Here is a 21073-nt window from a genome sequence, read left to right as displayed (position 1 = left end):
TTTACAATTCCTGAGGCACGAGAGCAAGTCAGAGTGGATGTGGGGCTGAGTGACTAAGATGGAACTGAATGAGATAGGAGAAGAAGCAGAGAGGCAGGAATGGAGAGGAGGTGACGTCTGGGATCCGTGTGCCAGTGCCTTCAGTGACACAGCAGATGGAGAAGAAGCTGGGGAGCCTAGAGCCTAGAAAGTAGCCAGGCTATTTGTGCAACAAGAGCTGTAGGAGCAATGGCAGCCTCAGTGAGACATGCAGAGAGGCTAAAGAAAGGAAGAAGGGGCCAGGCGCGGTGGCTCACGCCTGTAATCCCAGCACTTTGGGAGGCCAAGGCGGGTGGATAACGAGATCAAGAGATGGAGATCATCCTGGCCAACATGGTGAAACCTCGTCTCTTCTAAAAATACAAAAATTAGCTGGGCGTGGTGGCACAAGCCTGTAATCCCAGCTACTTGGGAGGCTGAGGCAGGAGAATCACTTGAACCTGGGAGGCGGAGGTTGCAGTGAGCCAAGATCATGCCACTGCAGTCCAGCCTGGTGACAGAGTGAGATTCCATCTAAAAATAAATAAAATAAAATAAAGAAAGAAAGAAGGTGTGTTCAGGGGACATTGGGGGTCCCAGGGGGGTCCATCAGAAATATTTGAGACAAGGAAGCCAAGAAGAGGAATACAGAATGTCAAGGGGATGGGAGAACCATAATTTTTTTTTTAAAGAGAGAAAACTTTGAAAAATGCACCTCCAACTCCATACATATAGAAACTTTTTTAAAAAATTGAAGTGCTCTTGGTTAAAGAGAAAATCTGAATATTTTAGAAAGAATATTTTAGGACCAGGTGCAGTGGATCACGCCTGTAATTCCGGCACTTTGGGAGGCAGAGGCAGGTGGATCACCTGAGGTCAGGAGTTCAAGACCAGCCTGGCCAACACGATGAAACCCTGTCTCTACTAAAAAAATAAAAATAAAAAATTAGTTGGGTGTGGTGGCACACGCCTGTAGTCCCAGCTACTCAGGAGGCTGAGGCAGGAGAGTTGCTTGAACCTGGGAGGCAGAGGTTGCAGTGAACCGAGATTGTGCCACTATACTCCAGCCTGGGTGATGGAGTGAGACTCTATCTCAAATATATATATATATATTTTAGAAAGACTAGAATGGAATGAGAATGATTGTATAGACATACCAATATTTGTAGGATGCAACCAAAGTTGTACTTAGAGGCCAATGTATAGCCTTCAATGCACCTATTTTAAAAGCCAGGGAGGGAAAAAGCATTGAACAGAATGAAAAGCTAGAGAAAGAAAGCCTGAGTTAAAACTAAAGAACACAGAAGGAGGTGTGTAAAACTGTCACCAAAGCCAGGACACCAGCTGGTCTGAGCAGGCAGAGGGTGCCAGTCCCAAAGGGCAGTTGGGTGGCTGACTGCATGACACTCACTGTCTCCCATCCCTGGGTAAAGCTGTCCCTGTTCTCTACTGAACTGGGACAGCCCCCAACTCAACTCTCTTCTCCTTCCCACCAGGGGACGTCATGGGGCCAACCCTGAACCACCTCAACAACCTCCTGCGGCTGCCCTTTGGCTGTGGAGAGCAGAACATGATCCACTTTGCGCCCAATGTCTTTGTCTTGAAGTATCTTCAGAAAACCCAGCAGCTCAGCCCTGAGGTGGAGAGAGAGACCACCGACTACCTAGTACAAGGTATTGGGGAAAAAGTGCCTGGGTTGAAGTGGGAGCAAGGGAGGCAGGTTCAGCCTTCAGTGGAGAAGACCACACTGGAGGTGGCCCACACACCAGGTGCAGCAAAGGGGAGGAAGTGGGCAAAAGAGGCCATTCAGGGTGGCCCTGATCTTGTCACTGTCAGCAGGAGCCTGATGTCTGTGGCTGTTAGGATGAGATGGTGCTGTTCAGATACAGGGAGAGGAAAAGCATCTTTTTAAAGTGTGGATTTTTTTTTACAACAATAATAATATAACAGCATTATTAAAAGTAACATTTAGAAAATAAAAGAGAAGGCCAGGCACAGTGGCTGATGCCTGTAATCCCAACACTTCGGGAGGCCGAGGCAGGAGGATCACTTGAGCCCAGGAGTTTAAGACAAGCCTGGGCAACAAAGCAAGACCCCGGTCTCTACAAAAAATAAAAAAAAATGTTAGCCAGACATGGTGGCACACCCCTGTAGTCCCAGCTGCTCAGGAGGCTGAGGCAGGAGGATCACTTGGGCCCAGGAGTTGGAGGCTGCAGTGAACTGTGATTGTGCCACTGCACTCCAGCCAGGGTGACAGAGTGAGACCCCAACTGTAAAAAATAAAAAAGAATAAAGAAGAAGAAACAGTCAGGGGTTGCTCTAGGCTGAAAGTCTGGCATCTTGAAGGCTGATCATGGACAGCTAGGAAGGCCAAGTCCACTGAGGCCAGGTCCTGGGGGCTCAGACTAGCACTTGTGAGGGTCTGGGAGATGGGTGGACACCAGCTGGTGGATCCATCCAGGCTCAGGTCCTTAAACACCACCCAGAGTTGAATGAGCCCTCCTCGTGAATAACAGCCTGTACCTCCAGGGGACAGCCGGACCCTGTGTGCATCCAGCCAACTCACAGTTCAGACTCGACAAACCCCAAATCAACCCCCGCTATCTTCCCCCCAAACCCACTTGTATTCATTTCCTAAAACTGCCACAACAAAATGCCACAAACCGGGTGGCTTAGAACGACAGAAATGTGTCATCTCCTCATAGTTCTGGAGGCCAAAAGTCAAAAATAAAGGTGTCCGCAGAGCTGGTTCCTTCTGGTGGCTCTGAGGGAGACTGTCCCAGGCCTCTCTCCTGGCGTCTGCTGGCTCCAGGTGTTCCTTGGCTTATAGACTGATCAGCCTGCTCTGTGCCTTCACAATCACATGGCTGTCACCTCTGTGACTACTTCCCTTTCTTTTCTTTTCTTTTTTTTTTGTTTAAGAGCTAGGGTCTCGCTCTGTCACCCAGGCTGGAGTGCAATGGTGCGATCATAGCTCACTGCAGACTTGAACTCCTGGGCTCAAGTGAGCCTCCCACCTCAGCCTCCTGAGTAGCTGGGACTACAGGTGTGCACCACCATGCCCAGCCAATTCTTTGTAAAGATGGGGTTCCGCTATGTTGTCCAGGCTGGTCTTGAACTCCCGGCCTCAAGTGATCCTCTCACCTTGGCCTCCCAAAGTGCTGGGATTCCAGGTGCAAGCCACGGTGCCCGGCCTCTCTTTTCTCTTACAAGGATGCCTGTCATTGGATTTAGGGCCTACCCTAAATAAATCCAAGATGCTCTCATCTGGAGATCCTAACCTTAATGACATCTGTAAAGATGTTTATTTCCAGTAAGGTCCCATTTTTGGGTTCCAAGTGGATGTGAATTTGGGAGGACCCACCCAGTACAGAATTTCTTTTGTCACCAGTCCTGTCTCTGTGGACACAGCCCTGTCCTTCCTGAGGCTCAGGCCACACACCGTGGTGCCCTCAGATTCGTCCTTCTTTCCCTCACAGGCTGTGTCTGGCTGAGTAGCTCTGCCTTCAACCCAGGAAGGCTCCCCACCTCTGTCGCCGCCACTGGGTCCAAACTCATCATTGCACACTGGGAGGGTCCCCTGTCCCCAGCTTTCTGTCCGGACCCTACGGTCCACTGGCTCTATATGTCTCCTCACACTCTTCTACTCACATGCTACCCATGGCTCCCTATGCCCTTGCAGGAAAACCACACTCCCAGCCCAGCCTTGGAGGCCCCTGTGGCCCACCAGCCTCTCACCACACCCCCTCGTTCCCTGCTCCGTTCCCTGTCCCCGGCACCACCAGTTCTCTGAGCTTCCCAAGCTCTCGCCCCAGCAGTTGGAGCAGCCCCCACGCCTGGGGACAGAGGGCTGTGGGGGACAGAGGGCGCTGCCCCAAGATGGTGGTTTTGCTGACCTCCTGGGAGTGACTGAAGGCCAGTGTGTGTGACCAGTAGTCACAAAGGGGCAATGTCAGTAAACAAGATGAATAAGTTGGAGGTTACAGCCACCCTAGATGTAGTGTGGGGCAGTTTCAAGGACCTCAGATGTGGTGTGAGGTAGTTCCAGGGATCCCCGATGTGATGTGGAGCAGTTTCAGGGACCCCCAATGTGGTATAGGGTAGTTTCAAGGCCCCCAGATGTGGTGTGGGGCAGTTTCAGGAACCCCAGATGTGTGGAGCAGTTTCAGAGACCCCAGATGTGGTGTGGGGCAGTTCCAGGGACCTCAGATGTAGTGTGGAGCAGTTCCAGGGACTCCACAAGTGGTATGAGGCAGTTTCAAGAACCCCAGATGTGGTGTGGAGCAGTTTCAGGGACCCCAGATGTAGTGTGGGGCAGTTTCAGGGACCCCAGGTGTGGTGTGGAGCAGTTCCAGGGACTCCAGATGTGGAATGAGACAGTTTCAAGAACCCTAGATGTGATGTGGGGCAGTTTCAGGGATCCCAGATGTGGTGCGCTGCGGTTCCAGGGACTCCAGATGTAGTATGAGGCAGTTTCAAGAACCCCAGATGTGGAGTGGGGCAGTTTCAGGGACCCCAGATGTGACACAGGGCAGTTTCAGTGAGCCCAGATGTGGTGTGGAGCAGTTTTAGGGACTCCAAATGTGGTATAAAGCAGTTTCAAGAACCCCACATGTGGTATGGGGCAGTTTCAGGGACCCCAGATGTGGGTGTATGGCAGTTTCGAGGACTCCAGATGTGATTCGAGGCAATTCCAGGGACCCCACATGTGGTGTGGCTTCGGAGATCTGGGGTGGGGGACGGCAGAGTGGTGTAGGTCCCCGGGGGCGGGCCTGGGCCAGGCCACTCAACAGGACAGGGTCCTCTCTGCTTGCCCCACAGGCTACCAGCGCCAGCTGACCTACAAGCGCCAGGATGGCTCCTACAGCGCGTTTGGGGAGCGGGACGCATCGGGGAGCATGTGGTGAGTCCCCACCGCCCCGGGCATTGCCTCTGAGGCTCCCCGCCCGACGCCACGGCCTCACATCCAATGCAGTGTGACCAGATCACTTGGCGCCTGATCCCCGGATGACAGGGAACACAGCTGGGAAGTAAAGACTGTGGTGGTCCCAGCTCCAGGGATGGAGGCTGGGGCTTGGGGCCAGTGCAGAGCTGGTGATCGTAACCATTCCTGTTTCTGCTGTTGTTACCACAGTGAGCAGGACTCCATGCCCTGCTCTCTGGCCCCTTGGGAGTGAGCCCTGGATGCCCTGGGCTTCCTCAAGCTCCCAGGACTCAGGAATAGCGGTGACTGGAGCAGGAGGAGATGGCAGGGCAGAGGGGTCAGAGGCCAGACCAGTACCTTGAGGCTGGGGTGTGCTGTCTGCAGGAGCAGCCTGGGATCTTGTTTCTGTGGTAACTGCAGGGAGGTGACCAGGGCAGGGAGGGCCCCTGGGAGGCCGGGCACACCTGGGTCTTGTTTTCCTGGGATCCTCAGGCTATTGCAGTTCTTGGCATCATCATGGGGTTCACCTGAGACTGTGAGTCACTTTCCACCTCCTGTACCCATCGCCGGACTCCTTCTCGGAGATTGCCACCCTGGTAGTGCCGACAGCAGCTGTGAGCGTGGAAACTGCCCTGTGTTTAGTCCAACAGAGTGTCCACTGCACAGTCGCAGTGCCAGGATCCCAGGGAGTGGGGACATGTGGCTGAGTACTTCCTGCCATGGGCAGCATCACTTACCTAGCTCCAGAGGGGCCCAGGGTTGGCGACTCACCCAGCCTCCCCCAGCCCCAGGAGCTCATCCACACTGTCCCAGCTCTAGTCCCAGGGCCCTGCCTTGCCGACAGCTGATAACGCAAGGCCCCAATCACGTCTTAGCAAGCAGAGGCCCCGCCCACCCCAGGGACAGCTAAAGCCACTGAGTCACTCTCCAAAAGCTGGCTGAGCCCCAGCAGCCCCTAGGAGGCCTCCACCAGCCAGGATTAGCAAGTTGTGACGCATTGGACCTTTTTTTTTTTGAGATAGAGTCTAACTCTGTTCCCCAGGCTGGAGTGCAGTGGCGCAATCTTGGGTCACTGCAACCTCCATCTCCTAGGTTCAAGCAATTCTCCTGCCTCAGCCTCCTGAGTAGCTAGGATTACAGGTGCACACCACCATGCCCAGCTAATTTTTGTATTTTTAGTAGGGATGGGGTTTCACCATGTTGGCCAGGCTGGTCTCAAACTCCTGACCTCAGGTGATCCGCCCGCCTTGGCCTCCTAAAGTGCTGGGATTACAGGCATGAGCCACCGTGCCTGGCCTAGACACTCAGTGTGCACACACCTCCTCAGCATCTTCCGGGGATTAAACTCTCAGCATGAGCAAGAAAAATCAAATTTCCTTTTTGATTTTTTTGAGACGGAGTCTCGCTCTGTCGCCCAGGCTGGAGTGCAGTGGTGCCATCTCGGCACACTGCAAGCTCCGCACCCTGGGTTCACGCCATTCTCTTGCCTCAGTCTCCTGAGTAGCTGGGAATGCAGGTGCCCGCCACCACGCCCGGCTAATTTTTTTGTATTTTTAATAGAGACGGGGTTTCACCGTGTTAGCCAGGATGATCTCGATCTTCTGACCTTGTGATCCGCCCGCCTCGGCCTCCCAAAGTGCTGGGATTACAGGCGTGAGCCACCGCGCGCAGCTGAAAAATCAAATTTCACTGTGTGCATGGAAGTCAGCAGCTTCCAGGTCCCCTCTCACCTCCTGAAACATTCCTGTTGGTCTCCAAACATGGACGTCTTCCTGGGGACCCTATAGGACAAGGAGGCAGTAAGCACAGGGCAGTGGCAGCAGCACCCACCCCGAAGCTGGACAAACCTCGGCTCTGTCTCATGTGAGCTGTGTGGCCTTAGACCCGATGATCAACCTCTCTGAGCCTGTTTCCTTACCACACATCCCTCTAGGAACCTGGATCCATGGGATAAGCATGTGGTACACTCAGTGCAGTGCCGTCCTGTTAGCACCTCCCCTAACTACTTACCAGAAGACTCCAAGATCCTGCCAGGGAGCCTGAAAACTTGGGATCTGTTCTAGATGGGTTCCCTTATACTCAATGCACATTCATTCATTTATTCATTGAGTGAGCTAGGCTCCGGTCTTCATCCTGGGGGAACAAGGAACACATGGTTCCTACCTCCAGGTCCTCGCTGCCCAGTGCAGGAGAAAGACCCTGTGAGAGATGCAATAGTTATCCACTGCTGTGTAACAAGTGGCCCCAAATGTAGCCATTTAAAACAACAAACGTATTATCTCTATTTATTATGTATTAATTCTTATGGATCACGAATTCAGGAGCAGCTTAGCTGGGTGTTTCTGCCTGGGGATCTTTGCTGAGGTTGCAGTCAAGGTGTTGGCTGTTGCTGTCTTCATCTGAAGGCTCTACTGGGGCTGGAAGATTTGTTTCCAAATTGGCTCCCTCACATGGCTGTTGGCAGGAGGCCTCAGTTGCTCACCACGTGGACTTCTCCATAGGGACTACTTGAGTGTTCTTACAACATGGCGGCTGGCTTCCTCTCACAGTGAGCAATTCAAGAGAGAAAGCTTTGGGAAGGATGCCATAGCGCCTTTTGTTACTTGGTCTTACAAGTCAGGCTGTTACTTCTGCCTCATTCTATTCTATTCCTTTTTTTTTTCTTTTTTTGAGATGGAGTCTCACCCTATCACCCAAGCTGGAGTTCAGTGGTATAATCTCGGCTCACTGCAACCTCCACCTCCTGGGTTCAAGCAATTCTCCTGCCTCAGCCTCCTGAGTAGCTGGGACTATAGGCACCCACCACCATGCCTGGCTAATTTTTGTATTTTTAATAGAGACAGGATTTCACCATGTTGCCCAGGCTGGTCTCGAATTCCTGACCTCAGGTGATCTGCCCACCTCAGCCTCCCAAAGTGCTGAGATTACAGGTGTGAGCCACCGTGCCTGGGCTCCAAGATGCTTTTAGTGCCAACCTCATGCTCGAGGGAAATGTTCATTGGAGCATTTCAGATTTTTTGGATTTGGGACGCCCAAGTATACAGGTAGCCCTCCGTATCTGTGAGTTCCACAGGATTCAATCAACTACAGATCGAAACTATTCAGAAAAAAAAAAAAAAAAAGAGTCTGGGTGTGATGGCACGTGCCTGTCATCCCAGCACTTTGGGGAAGCTGAATCGGGAAGATTGTTTGAGGCCAGGAGTCGGAGACCAGCCTGAGAAACATGGCAAGACCTCATCTCGGCAAAAATGTTAAAAATAAGCTGGGCGTGGTGGTACATGCCTTAGTCCCAACTACTGGGGAGGCTGAGGTGGGAGGATCCCTTGAGCCCAGAAGTTCAAGGCTGCAGTGAGCTATGATTGTGCCACTGCACTCCAGCCTGGGTGACAGAGCAAAACTCCATCTCTTAAAAAAAAAAAAGTTTTAAAAATTCCACAAAGTTCCAAAAATGAAAAGTTGAATTTGCTGCATGCTGAGTACAATATTGAATTCATGCAAATGAAGTGACATGTGGGCATTATATTAGGTGTTCTAAGTAACCAAGACATGCTTTAAAGTACACAGGAGGGGCCGGGCGCTGTGGCTCACGCTTGGAATCCCAGCACTTTGGGAGGCCAAGGTAGGTGGATCACCTGAGGTCAGGAGTTCGAGACCAGCCTGGCCAACATGGCAAAACCCCGTCTCTACTCAAAATACTAAAATTAGCTGGGCATGGTGGTGGGCGTCTGTAGTCCCAGCTACTCGGGAGGCTGAGGCAGGAGAATTGCTTGAACCTGGAGGCAGAGATTGCAGTGAGCCGAGATTGTGCCACTGCACTCCAGCCTGGGCAACAGGGTGAGACTGTGTCTCAAAAATAAAAATAAAAAATAAAGTTCACAGGAGGATGTGTGTCGGTTATATGCAACTACTACACACTCGTATATCGGGGACTTGAGCATCAGTGGATTTCGGTATCCTTGGGGGTCCTGGAACCAGTCCCCTACAGATACCAAGGGATTCCTGTAAATGCAAATATTCCAAAATCCAAATTCAAAATCTGAAACACTTCTGGTTCCAAGCATTTCAGATAACAGATAGTCATTAGACTTTACTTTTTATTATTTATTTTAACTAATTTTTTTTGAGACAAGATCTCGCTCTGTTTCCCAGGCTAGAGTGCGGTGGCACGATCAGGGCTCACAGCAGCCTTGATTTTCCGGGCTCAAGCAATTTTTCCGCCTCAGCCCCGCAAGCAGCTGGGACCACAGGCATGCACCACCATGCCCAGCTAATTTTTTTGAATTTCAGTACAGACCAGGTCTTGCTGTGTTGCCCAGGCTGGTCTCAAGCTCCTGGCCTCAGCCGATCCTCCACCTCTGCCTCCCAAACACTGCTGGCATGAGCCACCTTGCCTGGCCATAGATCTTACTTTTTAGAAGAGTTCTAGGTTTCCAGAAATATTGAGTAAATAGAACAGAGTTCCCATACACCTCTACACCCCCATACACAGCTTCCCATGTGATAGGCATCTTGTATTAGTGTGCTGTATTTGTTACAATTGATGGACCGGCATCAAAACGTTATGAACTAAGGTTCATAATCTACATTAGAGTTCACTCACACACTCATTTTTTATTTATTTGTTTGTTTGTTTATGAATAACAGGGTCTCGCTGTGTTGCCCAGGCTGGTTTCAAACTCCTGGCCTCAACTGATCCTCCTGCCTCAGCCTCCCAAGGTGTTAGGATTACAAGTATGGGCCACTGAATCCGGCTGAGAGCTCATTTCTTTTTATCACTTGATAACATTTATCCTGTTTGCGTTTTACAGTGGAAAAGTAGAGAGCACAGTATGCTAGACCATGGGAATTCCACAGTTCCCAGCACACAGCTGGCTTGGTTCTATCCTTGCCTCCTTTCCCTGCCGTGCCCAAAATGCATGGAGTTTCCCCCTGGTTGCAGTGTGCATAGCTGGTAATGGGGTGGGGATGAGCCTGGGAGCCATGGGGTCTCCTGGCTGATCCAGGGAACATGGGAATAGAAAGAAGAGGATGCATCTGAGGTACCTGAGAGAGTGGCCTGGATGAGCTTTGGGTATATTTTATTTTATTTCATCTATTTATTTATTTATTCTTTTTTGTCTGAGACAGGGTCTCATTCCGACACCCAGGCTAGAGTGCAGTGGTGCGATCTCAGGTCACTGCAACCTCCGCCTCCTGAGGTCAAGCAATTCTCTTGCCTCAGCCTCCCGAGTAGCTGGGATTACAGGTGCCCGCCACCACACCTGGCTAATTTTTTTTTATTTTTAGTGGAGATGGGGTTTCGCCATGTCAGTCAAGCTGGTCTTGAACTCCTGAATCCCAGCACTTTGGGAAGCCAAGGTGGGAGGATCACTTGAGGTCAGGAGTTTGAGATCAGTCTGGCCAGCATGGTGAAACCCCGTCTCTACTAAAAATACAAAAATATTAGCTGGGCATGGTGGCAATCCCAGCTACTCGGGAGGCTGTAATCCCAGCCACTCAGGAGGCTGAGGCACAAGAATTGCTTGAACCTGAGAGGCAGAGGCTGCAGTGAGCATGGTGGCTTATGCCTATGATCCCACCACTTTGGGAGGCCATTGTGGTAGGATCGCTGGAGCCCAGGAGTTCGAGACCTGCCTGGGCAACAGAGTAAGACCTCATCTCTATAAAGAATTTAAAAATTCGTTGGATGTTGTGGCACGTGCCTGTAGTCCCAGCTACTTGGGAGGCTGAAGTGGGAGAATCGCTTGAGCTGGGAGTTGTAGGCTACAGTGAGTTAGGACTGCACCACTGCACTCCAGCCTGGGTGACAGAGCAAGACCCTGTCTTGAAAAGCAAGAAAGCAAGAGAGAGAGAGAGAGGAAGGGAGGGAGGGAGAGAGAGAGAAGAAAGAAAATCAAGAAAGAAAAGTAGGAAAGAAAAGAAAGAGAGAGAGAGAGAAAAAGGAAGGAGAGAGAGAAAGAGAAAGAAAGAAAGAAAAAGAAAGAAAAGAGAGAAAGAGAAAGAAGAAAGAAAGAGGGAGGGAGGGAAGGAAGGCAGGCAGGCAGGCAGGCAGGCGGGCAGGCGGGCAGGCTAATGCATCCCATTTTTGTGATTCATATAAACAGAGCCTAGAGCCACTTGATTTTGAAGACAGCTTATTCATTGATCCTGAATTTGTGAAGTTTCCTCTCCTGACAATTTTGGTTTTCATCCCTCATGGCCTCCTGGCTTCCATCCTGTGCTTCTCTCCTTCATTTGTTCATCAATTCATTCCCTGGCCTTGCCAGCTCTTACTCAGGGTGGCACCTGCAAAAGCAGGGCAAGGGAGATGGGGTGGATGAGGGACAGGCCACAGAACAGAGATGTTTTTGGCTGAAAACAATAGAAAACGGGCTGGAGAGCAATTCTGAACATCAGCTCACACTGCAGGGCTGGGGAGGTGCTATGGTTGGCTAATTCAGCAGCCCCATAGTGCACTGGGGCTCGGTTTTTTTCCTTCCATCCCTGGGTATTCCCTCCCTCAGCACATGGCTGCGCCCCTCATGGTGGCAAAATGGCTGCAGCTGCTCCCAGCATTGCATCACATGCCCATTCCAAAGCCATTCTCAGGCCCAGTAACTGGAATGCCCATGACTGGCTGGCTGGGACCACAGAGAAGCACAGATCTCCAGGGCACATGGCTGCTGGCCCCTGAATGAGATCAGGGGCCTTTTGGCAAGGACCAAGCAAGAAATGGCTGTGAGGTCGGCAACCAGAAGGGTCTTCCTCACATGGCAGGACAGGCAGGGCTAGACCAGCTCACAGAAGGGCCTTGAGTGCCGAGCAAGGAGCAGACCTGAATGCCACTAGGGTAGAGGTCCAGGTAGGAAGGAGAGAGCTCCGTCTTCAGGCCCCACTGGGTGCTGGGCAATGTGCCCCCTCCTCCACTCTGACAGCCCTGTGGGGACAGATGGGACCCCTCCCATCTTATAGATGAGGAAATGGAGGCCGGGGTGGTGCCAGGAGCTTGCTGCAATCCCTCAGCCAGCATGTGGGGGCTGACCATTCTGCAACCCCTCAGCTGACACCCTATCCTCTTTCAGGCTCACAGCCTTTGTCCTGAAGTCCTTCGCACAGGCTCGCAGCTTTATCTTCGTGGACCCCCGGGAGCTGGCTGCCGCCAAGAGCTGGATCATCCAGCAGCAGCAGGCCGATGGCTCCTTCCCGGCCGTGGGCAGGGTCCTGAACAAGGACATCCAGGTGAGTGGCCCCTTGAGCCTCCTTCCCGGGCCCCTCACCTCCTCCTGGAGCCCCAGCCCTGACCTGCCTGTTCCTACTCCCTGGAGCTGCCTGGGGGAAGTGGGGGGAAGTGGACTGTCTCCTTTGGCTTAGGGTGAGGCCTGTGAGTCCCCTTGCAGGGTGGGATCCACGGCACTGTCCCACTGACAGCCTACGTGGTGGTTGCTCTCCTGGAAACAGGCACAGCCTCAGAGGTGAGTACAGAAGGGGTTTGGGGAGACTCGGGGCTGGGCACTGGAGGAGCAAATGGAAGGTTCCCTCCTTTATGCCAGGGTTGATTTCTTCCTCCCTGCCCTCCTTCTGCTCATTATCGAGGCTTTTTCATGCTTTTCATCAACAATGGTCACATTACATCCAGTTTCTTGTAATCTGAGCAGAGGAGAGAGAGATTGCCATGCTACTAGGGGGAAATTGGGCACATGTTGGGGGCTGGGGAGGTGCCCTGAGTACAGGGCCTCCCATGACTGTCCACAGCCCCCAGACCTCCTTCAGAGAATCATTTCAGGCTAGTTCAGGTTCCTGGCCAGTGACCCAAGGGTTGGCTTCAGGGAACCCTACAAAATGTTGGGCTCATGCATGTTTTTGCAGGGAAAGGGGTTAGGATATTCAGAGACAGTTGGTACTGGATGGGGCTTAGATGGCCCAAGAGACTTGAGGGCCATAGTCTCTTCTATGAGGCTTTCCTGGGGTGGGGGATGGCACAGTCTCTGCAGAGAAGGCTTCTACGATGGATCTCAGCCCTGGGTGAGAAGAATCTGCCCTCCCTAATACCTACATCAATTCTACAATCTCTCATGATAAATTATGAGTTTGGGCACTTCTCAGGATTCTTGGTCTCACAATCCAGACAACTAGTGGGTCTATGGTTTGCTGTGACCTAAGACTGCCCCCTCCATGCACAATGTCCAGAGGGCCCCTTGCCTTGTGTTATGCGCTGAATTGGTTCTCCCCTGACCAAATTCTTATGCTGAATTCCTAACTTAGCTTGGGCTGCAGAAACAAAATACCATGGAGTAAGTGGCTTCAACAATAGGCATTTATTTTGCACAGTTCTAGAGGATGGGAAGTCCAAGACCAAGGCACAGGCAGATTTGGTTCTTGGTGAGGGCTCTCTTCCTGATTTGTTGACTGCCACCTTCTCACTGTATGTTCACATGGTGTTTCCCCAGTGTGTGCATGTGGAGAGAGAGCTCTAGTGCTCTTCCTCTTCATATAAGGACACTAATCCTATTATTTTGGAGGCCCCATCCTCATGACCTCAATCTAAACCTAATTATCTCTCAAAGGTCCCCAACTCCTAATACCATCATATTAGGAGTTAGAGCTTCAACATATGAATTCTGAGGAAGATCACACGTATTCCATGACACCCCCTCATACCTCAGAAGTCCTCCTCCACATCTCCCATGGAAGTGGTCAAACGTGTCACCTCCCAAATGCATTTTTCTGGAAACTTCCCTGCCAGAGCCCTTGGCCCCCACTCGAGTTGGAATGGACAGCACCCAGGATGCTGCACAATTTCTACCCTCCTTTACTGAGAAAGGGTTTTGGGAGGCACATTTTTTGAGACGTTGCATGTCTGCAAATATTCTTATTCTGGCCCTGTATGATAGCTGGGCTGGGTATAGAATTCCAGGTTGGAAATTGTTTTCCTGTAGAATAATTGATGATGTTCTATCATCTTCTAGTTTCCAGTGTTCCACTGAGAAGTCGGATGTCATTCTGAGTACTATCCTTTGTATCTGGTTTGTTCTCTCCTCTGGAAGCTTTCCAATCTTCTCATTGTCCATATCACTATGGACAACAAGATATGTACACTTTTATGACACATATCTTGAGGTGAGGCTTTTTTTTTTCAGCTCACTGCTACCTCCACCTCCTGGGTTCAAGTGATTCTCTTTGGCTTGGGGTGAGGCCTGTGAGTCCACTTGCAGGGTGGGATCCATGGCATGGCAGCTTCAGACTCCCGAGTAGCTGGGACTACAGGCATGTGCCACTGCATCCGGCTAATTTTCGTATTTTTAGTAGAGACCAGGTTCCACCATGTTGGCCAGGCTGGTCTCAAACTCCTGACCTCAGGTGATCCTCCTGCCTTGGCCTCCCAAAGTACTGGGATTACAGGCATAAACCACCATGCCTGGCCCTCCCTTATGTCTTCAATGAACACTCAACAGGCCCTCTACCTCCTTCCTATCCCTTGAGGTCACTTCACTTCTCCCAAGAATCTTTTTCTGCCTTCTCCATATCCTTCCAACCTATTTCTCTTCTGAACCTGAAGGCCTGCCCTGCAGGGCAGCAGTTGATTCTCCCTGGTCTTCTGAGTTCTGGTCTCTTAGATCAGCAGTATCCAACCTTTTTGGCACAAGGGACCAGTTTTGTGGAAGACAATTGTTCCATGGACTGGGGAAGAGGGGGTAGTTTTGGGAGATTCAAGAGCATTACATTTATTGTGCACTTTATTTCTATTATTATTACATTATAATATATAATGAAATAATTATACAACTCACCATAATATAGAATCAGTGGGAGCCCTGAGCTTGTTTTCCTGCAACTAGACTGTCCCTTCTGGGAGTGATGGGAGACAGTGACAGATCATTAGGCATTAGATTCTCATAAGGAGTGTGCAACCAGCTGGGTGCAGTGGTTCACACCTGTAATCTCAGCACTTTGGGAGGCCAAGGCAGGCAGATCACTTGAAGTCAGGAGTTTGAGACCAGCCTGGCCAACATGATGAAACCCTGTCTCTACTAAAAACACAAAAATTGTCTGGGCATGGTGGCTCATGCCTGTAATCCCAGCACTTTGGGAGGCTAAGGTGGTGGATCACAAGGTCAGGAGATCGAGACCATCCTGGCTAATCTGGTGAAACCCCATCTCTACTAAAAATACAAAAAATTAGCCAGGCATGGTGGCAGGTGCCTGTAGTCCCAGCTACTCGGGAGGCTGAGGCAGGAGAATGGCGTGAACCCCAGAGGCGGAGCTTGCAGTGAGCCGAGATGGTGCCACTGCACTCCAGCCCAGGCGAGAGTGCCAGACTCTGTCTCAAAAAATAAAATAAAATAAAAATAAAAATACAAAAATTAGCCGGGTGTGGTGGTGCATGCCTGAAGTCCCAGCTACTTGGGAGGCTGAGGCAGGAGAATCGCTTGAACCTGGGAGGCAGAGGTTGCAGTGTGCCAAGCTCGTGCCACTGCACTCCAGCCTGGGCAACCAAGCCAGACTCTGTCTCAAATAAAAAAAAAAAAAAGAACAAAAAAAAAAGGAGTCTGCCAGCAAATTCCTCACATGCTCACAGTTCACAATAGGGTTCATGCTCCCACGAGAATCTAATGCTGCTGATGATCCAATGGGAGGTGGAGCTCAGGTGGTAATACAAGCAATAGGGAGTGGCTGTAAATACAGATGAAGCTTCGTTGGCTCACCTGTCACTCACCTCCTGCTGTGCAGCCCCTTCCTAACAGGCCACCAACCGGTACCAGTCTGTGACCTGGAGGTTGGGGACCCCTGTCTTAGATCATTCCCCAAAGGAGGCAAAACCTGCTGTCTTCATTTCCTGTGGCTGCCATAACAAATTGCCACAAACTGGGTGGCTTAAAACAACAGAAATACATTCTCATTGCTTTGGAGACCAGAAGTGCAAAATCAAGGCATTGGCAGGCTCTTGCTCCCTCTGCAGGCTCTAAGGGAAGAGCTTTCTTTGCTGCCTCCAGCTTTCAGGGACTCCAGGCATTCTTTGGCTTGTGGCTGCGTCACTCTAGCCCCTGCCTTTGTCTGCATGTGACCTTCTTCTCTGTCTTCTCCCCTTCTCGTCTCTTAAACAACACTTGTTGCCACGTGCAGCAGGGCATTCCTGTAGTCCCAGCTACTCGGGAGGCTGAGGCAGGAGGATCGCTTGACCCAGGAGTTCTGGGCTATAGTGCACTGCGCCAATCAAGTGTCTGCACTAAGTTCAACATCAATATGGTGACCTCTTGAGAGCAGGATGACCAAGTTGTCCAAAGAGGGGTGAACTGGCCCAGGTCAGAAATGGAGCAGGTCAAAACTCCTGTGCTGATCAGTAGGGAGATCGTGCGTATGAATAGCCACTGCACTCCAGCCTGAGCAACATAGTGAGACCTGTCACTAATTTAAAAAAAAAAAGGCAGGCCCAGTGGCTCCTGCCTGTAATCCCAGCTCTTTGGGAGGCTGAGGCAGGCGGATCACCTGAGGTTGGGAGTTCAAGACCAGCCTGACCAACGTGGAGAAACCCCGTCTCTACTAAAAATACAAAAATTAGCCAGGTGTGATGGCGCATGCCTGTAATCCCAGCTACTCGGGAGGCTGAGGCAGGAGAATGGCTTGAACCTGGGAGGCAGAGATTGCGGTGAGCTGAGATCATGCCATTGCACTCCAGCATGGGCAACAAGAGTGAAACTCCATCTCAAAAAAAAAAAAAAAAGTTAAAGGTGCTTGTCATTGGACGCCAAGCACAGTGGCTCATGCCTATAATCTCAGCACTTTGGGAGGCTGAGGCAGGTGGATCACATGGGTCCAGGAGTTCGAGACCAGCCTGGCCAATATGGCAAAAGCTTATCTCTACTAAAAATACAAAAATAAGCCAGGCACCATGGCACGTGCCTGTAATCCCAGCTACTCGGGAGGCTGAGGCAGGAGAATCGCTTGAACCTGGAAGGTGGAGGTTGCAGTGAGTTAAGATTGCACCACTGCACTCCAGCCTGGGTGACAGTATGAGACTGTTTTAAAAACAAACAAAAACTCCCGTGCTGATCAGCAATGGGATTGTGCCTATGAATAGCCACTACACTCCAGCCTGAGTAACACTGAGTAACAGTGAAACCTCTGTCTCTAATACAAATTTTTTTTTTTTTTTGAGACGAAGTTTCGCTCTTATTGCCTAGGCTGGAGTGCAATGGAGCGATCTCAGTTCACTGCAACCTCTGCCTCCCGGGTTCAAGGATTCTCCTGCCTCAGCCTCCCAAGTAGCTGGGATTACAGGCATGGGCCACCATGCCTGGCTATTTTTGTATTTTTAGTAGAGATGGGTTTGTTTGTTTGTTTGTTTTTCCCTTTTTGAGATGGAGTCTCGCTCTGTTGCCCAGGCTGGAGTACAGTGGCGTGATCTCGGCTCATTGCAAGCTCTGCCTCCCAGGTTCATGCCATTCTTCCACCTCAGCCTCCTGAGTAGCTGGATCTACAGGCGCTCACCACCTCGCCCAGCTAATTTTTTGTATTTTTAGTAGAGATGGGGTTTCACCATGTTAGCCAGGATGGTCTCAATCTCCTGATCTCGTGATCCACCCACCTTGGCCTCACAAAGTGCTGGGATTACAGTCGTGAGCCACCATGCCCAGCCAAAAAGAATTTTTAAAAGATATTTGTCATTGGATTTGAGGCCACCTTAATCCAAGGTGATCTCATCTCAAGACTCTTAATTACATCTGCAAAGACCCATTTCCTAAATAAGTCAGCATTTACAGGTTCCAGGGAATATATCTTTTTGGTGGGCCACCGTTCAACCCGCTACCCCGTGCTGGAATCAGATGAGCTGGGGGGCAACCAGCAAATGACCTTGACCCCTTGGAGTTCCGTTGCATCCGCTTGTCTGTAAACGGGAGGATCTGCACAGCTGGGGCTGCGCTGGGTCCATCCCTGCTTGGTGTGGTCTCCGCAGCGTCCTTGAGACCCGTCCTGGCCCGCGTGGCCTGGGGTAACTCCCATGTCACTGTTCCTGCCCCTGGGATGGGGATGTCCAGCCTTCCCCCACCCCCAGGCAATGGACTTGTGAGGGCCAGTCCTAGGGTCTGGCTAGTCAGCCGGGTTCATCCCTGGCACATGCCTCCCCAAGGGCATCTCAATGTCACACCTTAGGGACAGTTCCCACGTTTGTCCTGGTCTAAGGATGGAAAGCTTTGGAAACATTCTTTCTATGACCAGGACAGTTCCGAAAGCAGAGTTAGCTCAACTCCATACCTCTATCGGGCCACCAGAAGACTCTGGTTCCATTGCTAAATTTGTTAATGCTTCTGGTCACTCATTTCTTCCACATAATATTATTGGGCAGCTTCTCTGAACCAAAACCATCAGTAGATTCTGGACTTGGTCCCTGTCTTCCAACAGATCACATTCTAGGGAGGGCATGAGCAGGGCTGGTGGGCTTCTCTAAGGAGGTGACCAGGCCTGGAGGCTGGGGAGGGCCTGGGCTGTGGAGGTCTTAGGAGCCAGCTTTTTATTTCTATTATTATTATTTTTTTTTAGATGAGGTCTCACTCTGTTGCCCAGGCTGGAGTGCGGTGGTGCAATCTCGGCTCACTGCAACCTCTGCCTCTCGGGTTCAAGGGATTCTTGTGCCTGCCTCAGCCTTCTGAATAGCTTGGATTATAGGCGCCCGCCACCATGCCTGGCTAATTTTTGTATTTTTAATAGAGATGGAATTTCACCATGTTGGCCAGGCTGGTCTTGAACTCCTGACCTCAAGTGATCTGCCCACCTCGGCCTCCCAAAGTGCTGGGATTACAGGCATGAGCCACTGTACCTGGCCTTAGCTAGCTGTCTTAACAAAGACCTGGCCATGGGGCTGGGTGGGACAGGGTGGCCAGGGCTCTGCCTGCTTCCCCTAGAGTATCACTGTGCTCATTTGCCATGTACTTGGGCATCCTGGCCAGACCTCATTTGGAAAAAGGAGTGCCAACTTACAAGAATGGTAATGGGAGCCAGGGGCAAGTGGCTCACTCCTGTAATCCCAGCTCTTTGGGAAGCCAAGGTGGGAGGCTCGCTTGAGCCCAAGAATTTGTGACCAGCCTGGGCAACATAGTGAGACTCCATCTCTACAAAAAATAAAATGTTAGCTGGGCGTGCTGGTGTGCACCTGTAGTCCCAGTTACTGGGGAGGTCAAGGCGGGAGGATCGCTTAAGCCCAGGAAGTGAAGGTTTCAGTGAGCTATGATCGTGCCACTGCACTCCAGCCTGGGCAACAGAGTAAGATGCTGTCTGTATTTTTTTTTTTTTTTTTGAGACGGAGTCTCACTCTGTTGCCAGGCTGGAGTGCAGTGGCACGATATTGGCTCACTGCAACCTCCAACTCCCTGGTTCAAGCAGTTCTCCTACCTCAGCCTCCCAAGTAGCTGGGATTAAAGGCATGCGCCACCATGCCCAACTAATTTTTGTATTTTTAGTAGAGATGGGGTTTCACCATGTTGGCCAGGGTGGTCTCAAACTCCTGACCTCAGGTGATCCACCCACCTTAGCCTCCCAAAGTGCTGGGATTACACTGCACCCAGCCTATTACCAAAAAAAAAAAAAAAAAGCAAGAAAGAAAAGAAAGGAGATGGGGTTTGAAAATTGGGTCTGCAGGCAGTGAGAGCCACAGAAGGATGCAAAGCAAGGGGCTATGAGTCACCCAGAGCTCTCCTCGGGGACGCCTCAGAAGCCAGTGGGTGGGTGGGATGGGGGCCGAGCAGCCTCCCAGGTTCCACCTTCCCACCCCACCATGCAGGAGGAGAGAGGCTCCACTGACAAAGCGAGGCACTTCCTGGAGTCTGCTGCGCCCCTGGCCATGGACCCTTATAGCTGTGCCCTGACTACCTACGTGCTGACCCTGCTCCGCAGCCCGGCAGCCCCTGAGGCACTGCGCAAGCTCCGTAGCCTGGCCATCATGCGAGGTAGGTGTCCCTGGCCCTCCCCAGAGGCCACAGCGTCGGGAAGCCCACTGTGGAGTCCGGTAAACAACTCATGAACGTATTTATCAAAACTGACGAGTCATGTAGTCCCAGCTACTCAGGAGGCTGAGGCAGGAGAATCGCTTGAACCCATGAGGCGGAGGTTGCAGTGAGCAGAGATCGCGCCATTGCACTCCAGCCTGGGTAACAGAGCAAGACTCTGTCTCAAAAACAAAACGAAACAAAACAAAAAACTGATGAGTCGGCCAGGCGCGGTGGCTCACGCCTGTAATTCCAGCACTTTGGGCAGATCACTTGAGGCCAGGAGTTCGAGACCAGCCAGGCCAACATGGTGAAACCCCCCCGTCTCTCCTAAAAATACAAAAATTAGCTGGGTGTGGTGGCAGGTGCCTATAACCCCAGCTACTCGGGAGGCTGAGGCACAAGAATCGCTTGAACCCAGGAGGCAGAAGTTGCAGCGAGCTGAGATAGTGCCATTAGAAAGAAAGAGAAAGAAAAGAAGGAAGCAAGGGAGGAAGGAAGGAAGGAAGGAAAGAAAGAAAGAAAGGGAAAGAAGGAAGGAAGGAGGGAGAGAAGAGAGAGGGAGGGAGAGGAAGGAAGGAAGGAAGGAAGGAGAAAGGGAAACTGACAAGACGCCTTTTGCTTCTTTGTCAATTGCTTTGTTGATTATAGTATTCACTCATTATCGCATCTGCTAGTGACTTTATTTGAGGAAGTGGCTTGTCCAAGTCACACCAGCCCCAAGCATCACTTTCCTTGCCTGTGAAATCTGGGATGCCAACCCCTCTGGAAGGGGAGTTCTCAGAGAGGGATCCCCAGCAGAGAATGCATCCCCCGCCTCCGGCCAGGCTTCCTGGAAATCATCCCAGGACAGGGGTGCTGGGAGACAGGGGAGGGTTGGGTCTCGCTTCCACCCTTCCCTCCACTTGCTGCGTGAGCCCTGGAAAGCTTTTTTGAGCTGTCAGTCTCCCCACCTACAAAATCATCACCCCACTGGGACTCCAATCCCTGAGCTTTGACTTTCTCAGAATGCCCCCAAACTTAGTCTCCTCCTACTTCACCCAGACCTCCCCACTCCACCCCTACCCCCAGCAGCTGCACTGGGGCTCAGACAGGTTTCTCTGCTTAAGTCATTAAGATGCCACCTGAAGAATTGTTTTCATTGCTTCCGAAAGAAAATAGTTTAAAGAGGATC

The 21073-nt window shown here is 51.2% G+C and overlaps 1 protein-coding gene across 1 annotated transcript in view; it reads left to right on the top strand.

The window, feature by feature from the left end:
* CPAMD8 (C3 and PZP like alpha-2-macroglobulin domain containing 8) overlaps positions 1 to 21073 on the top strand; it is a 134639-nt gene that overhangs the window by 100835 nt on the left and 12731 nt on the right. The window contains exons 26-30 of the mRNA XM_031004606.3: positions 1515 to 1691; positions 4840 to 4921; positions 12004 to 12160; positions 12319 to 12393; positions 19695 to 19860. Of these exons, the coding sequence (XP_030860466.2) occupies positions 1515 to 1691; positions 4840 to 4921; positions 12004 to 12160; positions 12319 to 12393; positions 19695 to 19860 (657 nt within the window). The remainder of the gene's footprint in view (positions 1 to 1514; positions 1692 to 4839; positions 4922 to 12003; positions 12161 to 12318; positions 12394 to 19694; positions 19861 to 21073) is intronic.

This window comes from Gorilla gorilla, chromosome 20 (assembly GCF_029281585.2).
Source record: "Gorilla gorilla gorilla isolate KB3781 chromosome 20, NHGRI_mGorGor1-v2.1_pri, whole genome shotgun sequence".
Classification (NCBI taxonomy): domain Eukaryota; kingdom Metazoa; phylum Chordata; class Mammalia; order Primates; family Hominidae; genus Gorilla; species Gorilla gorilla.
Note: the sequence above shows the minus strand (reverse complement) of the source record. Positions and strands in the feature narration are given on the sequence as shown.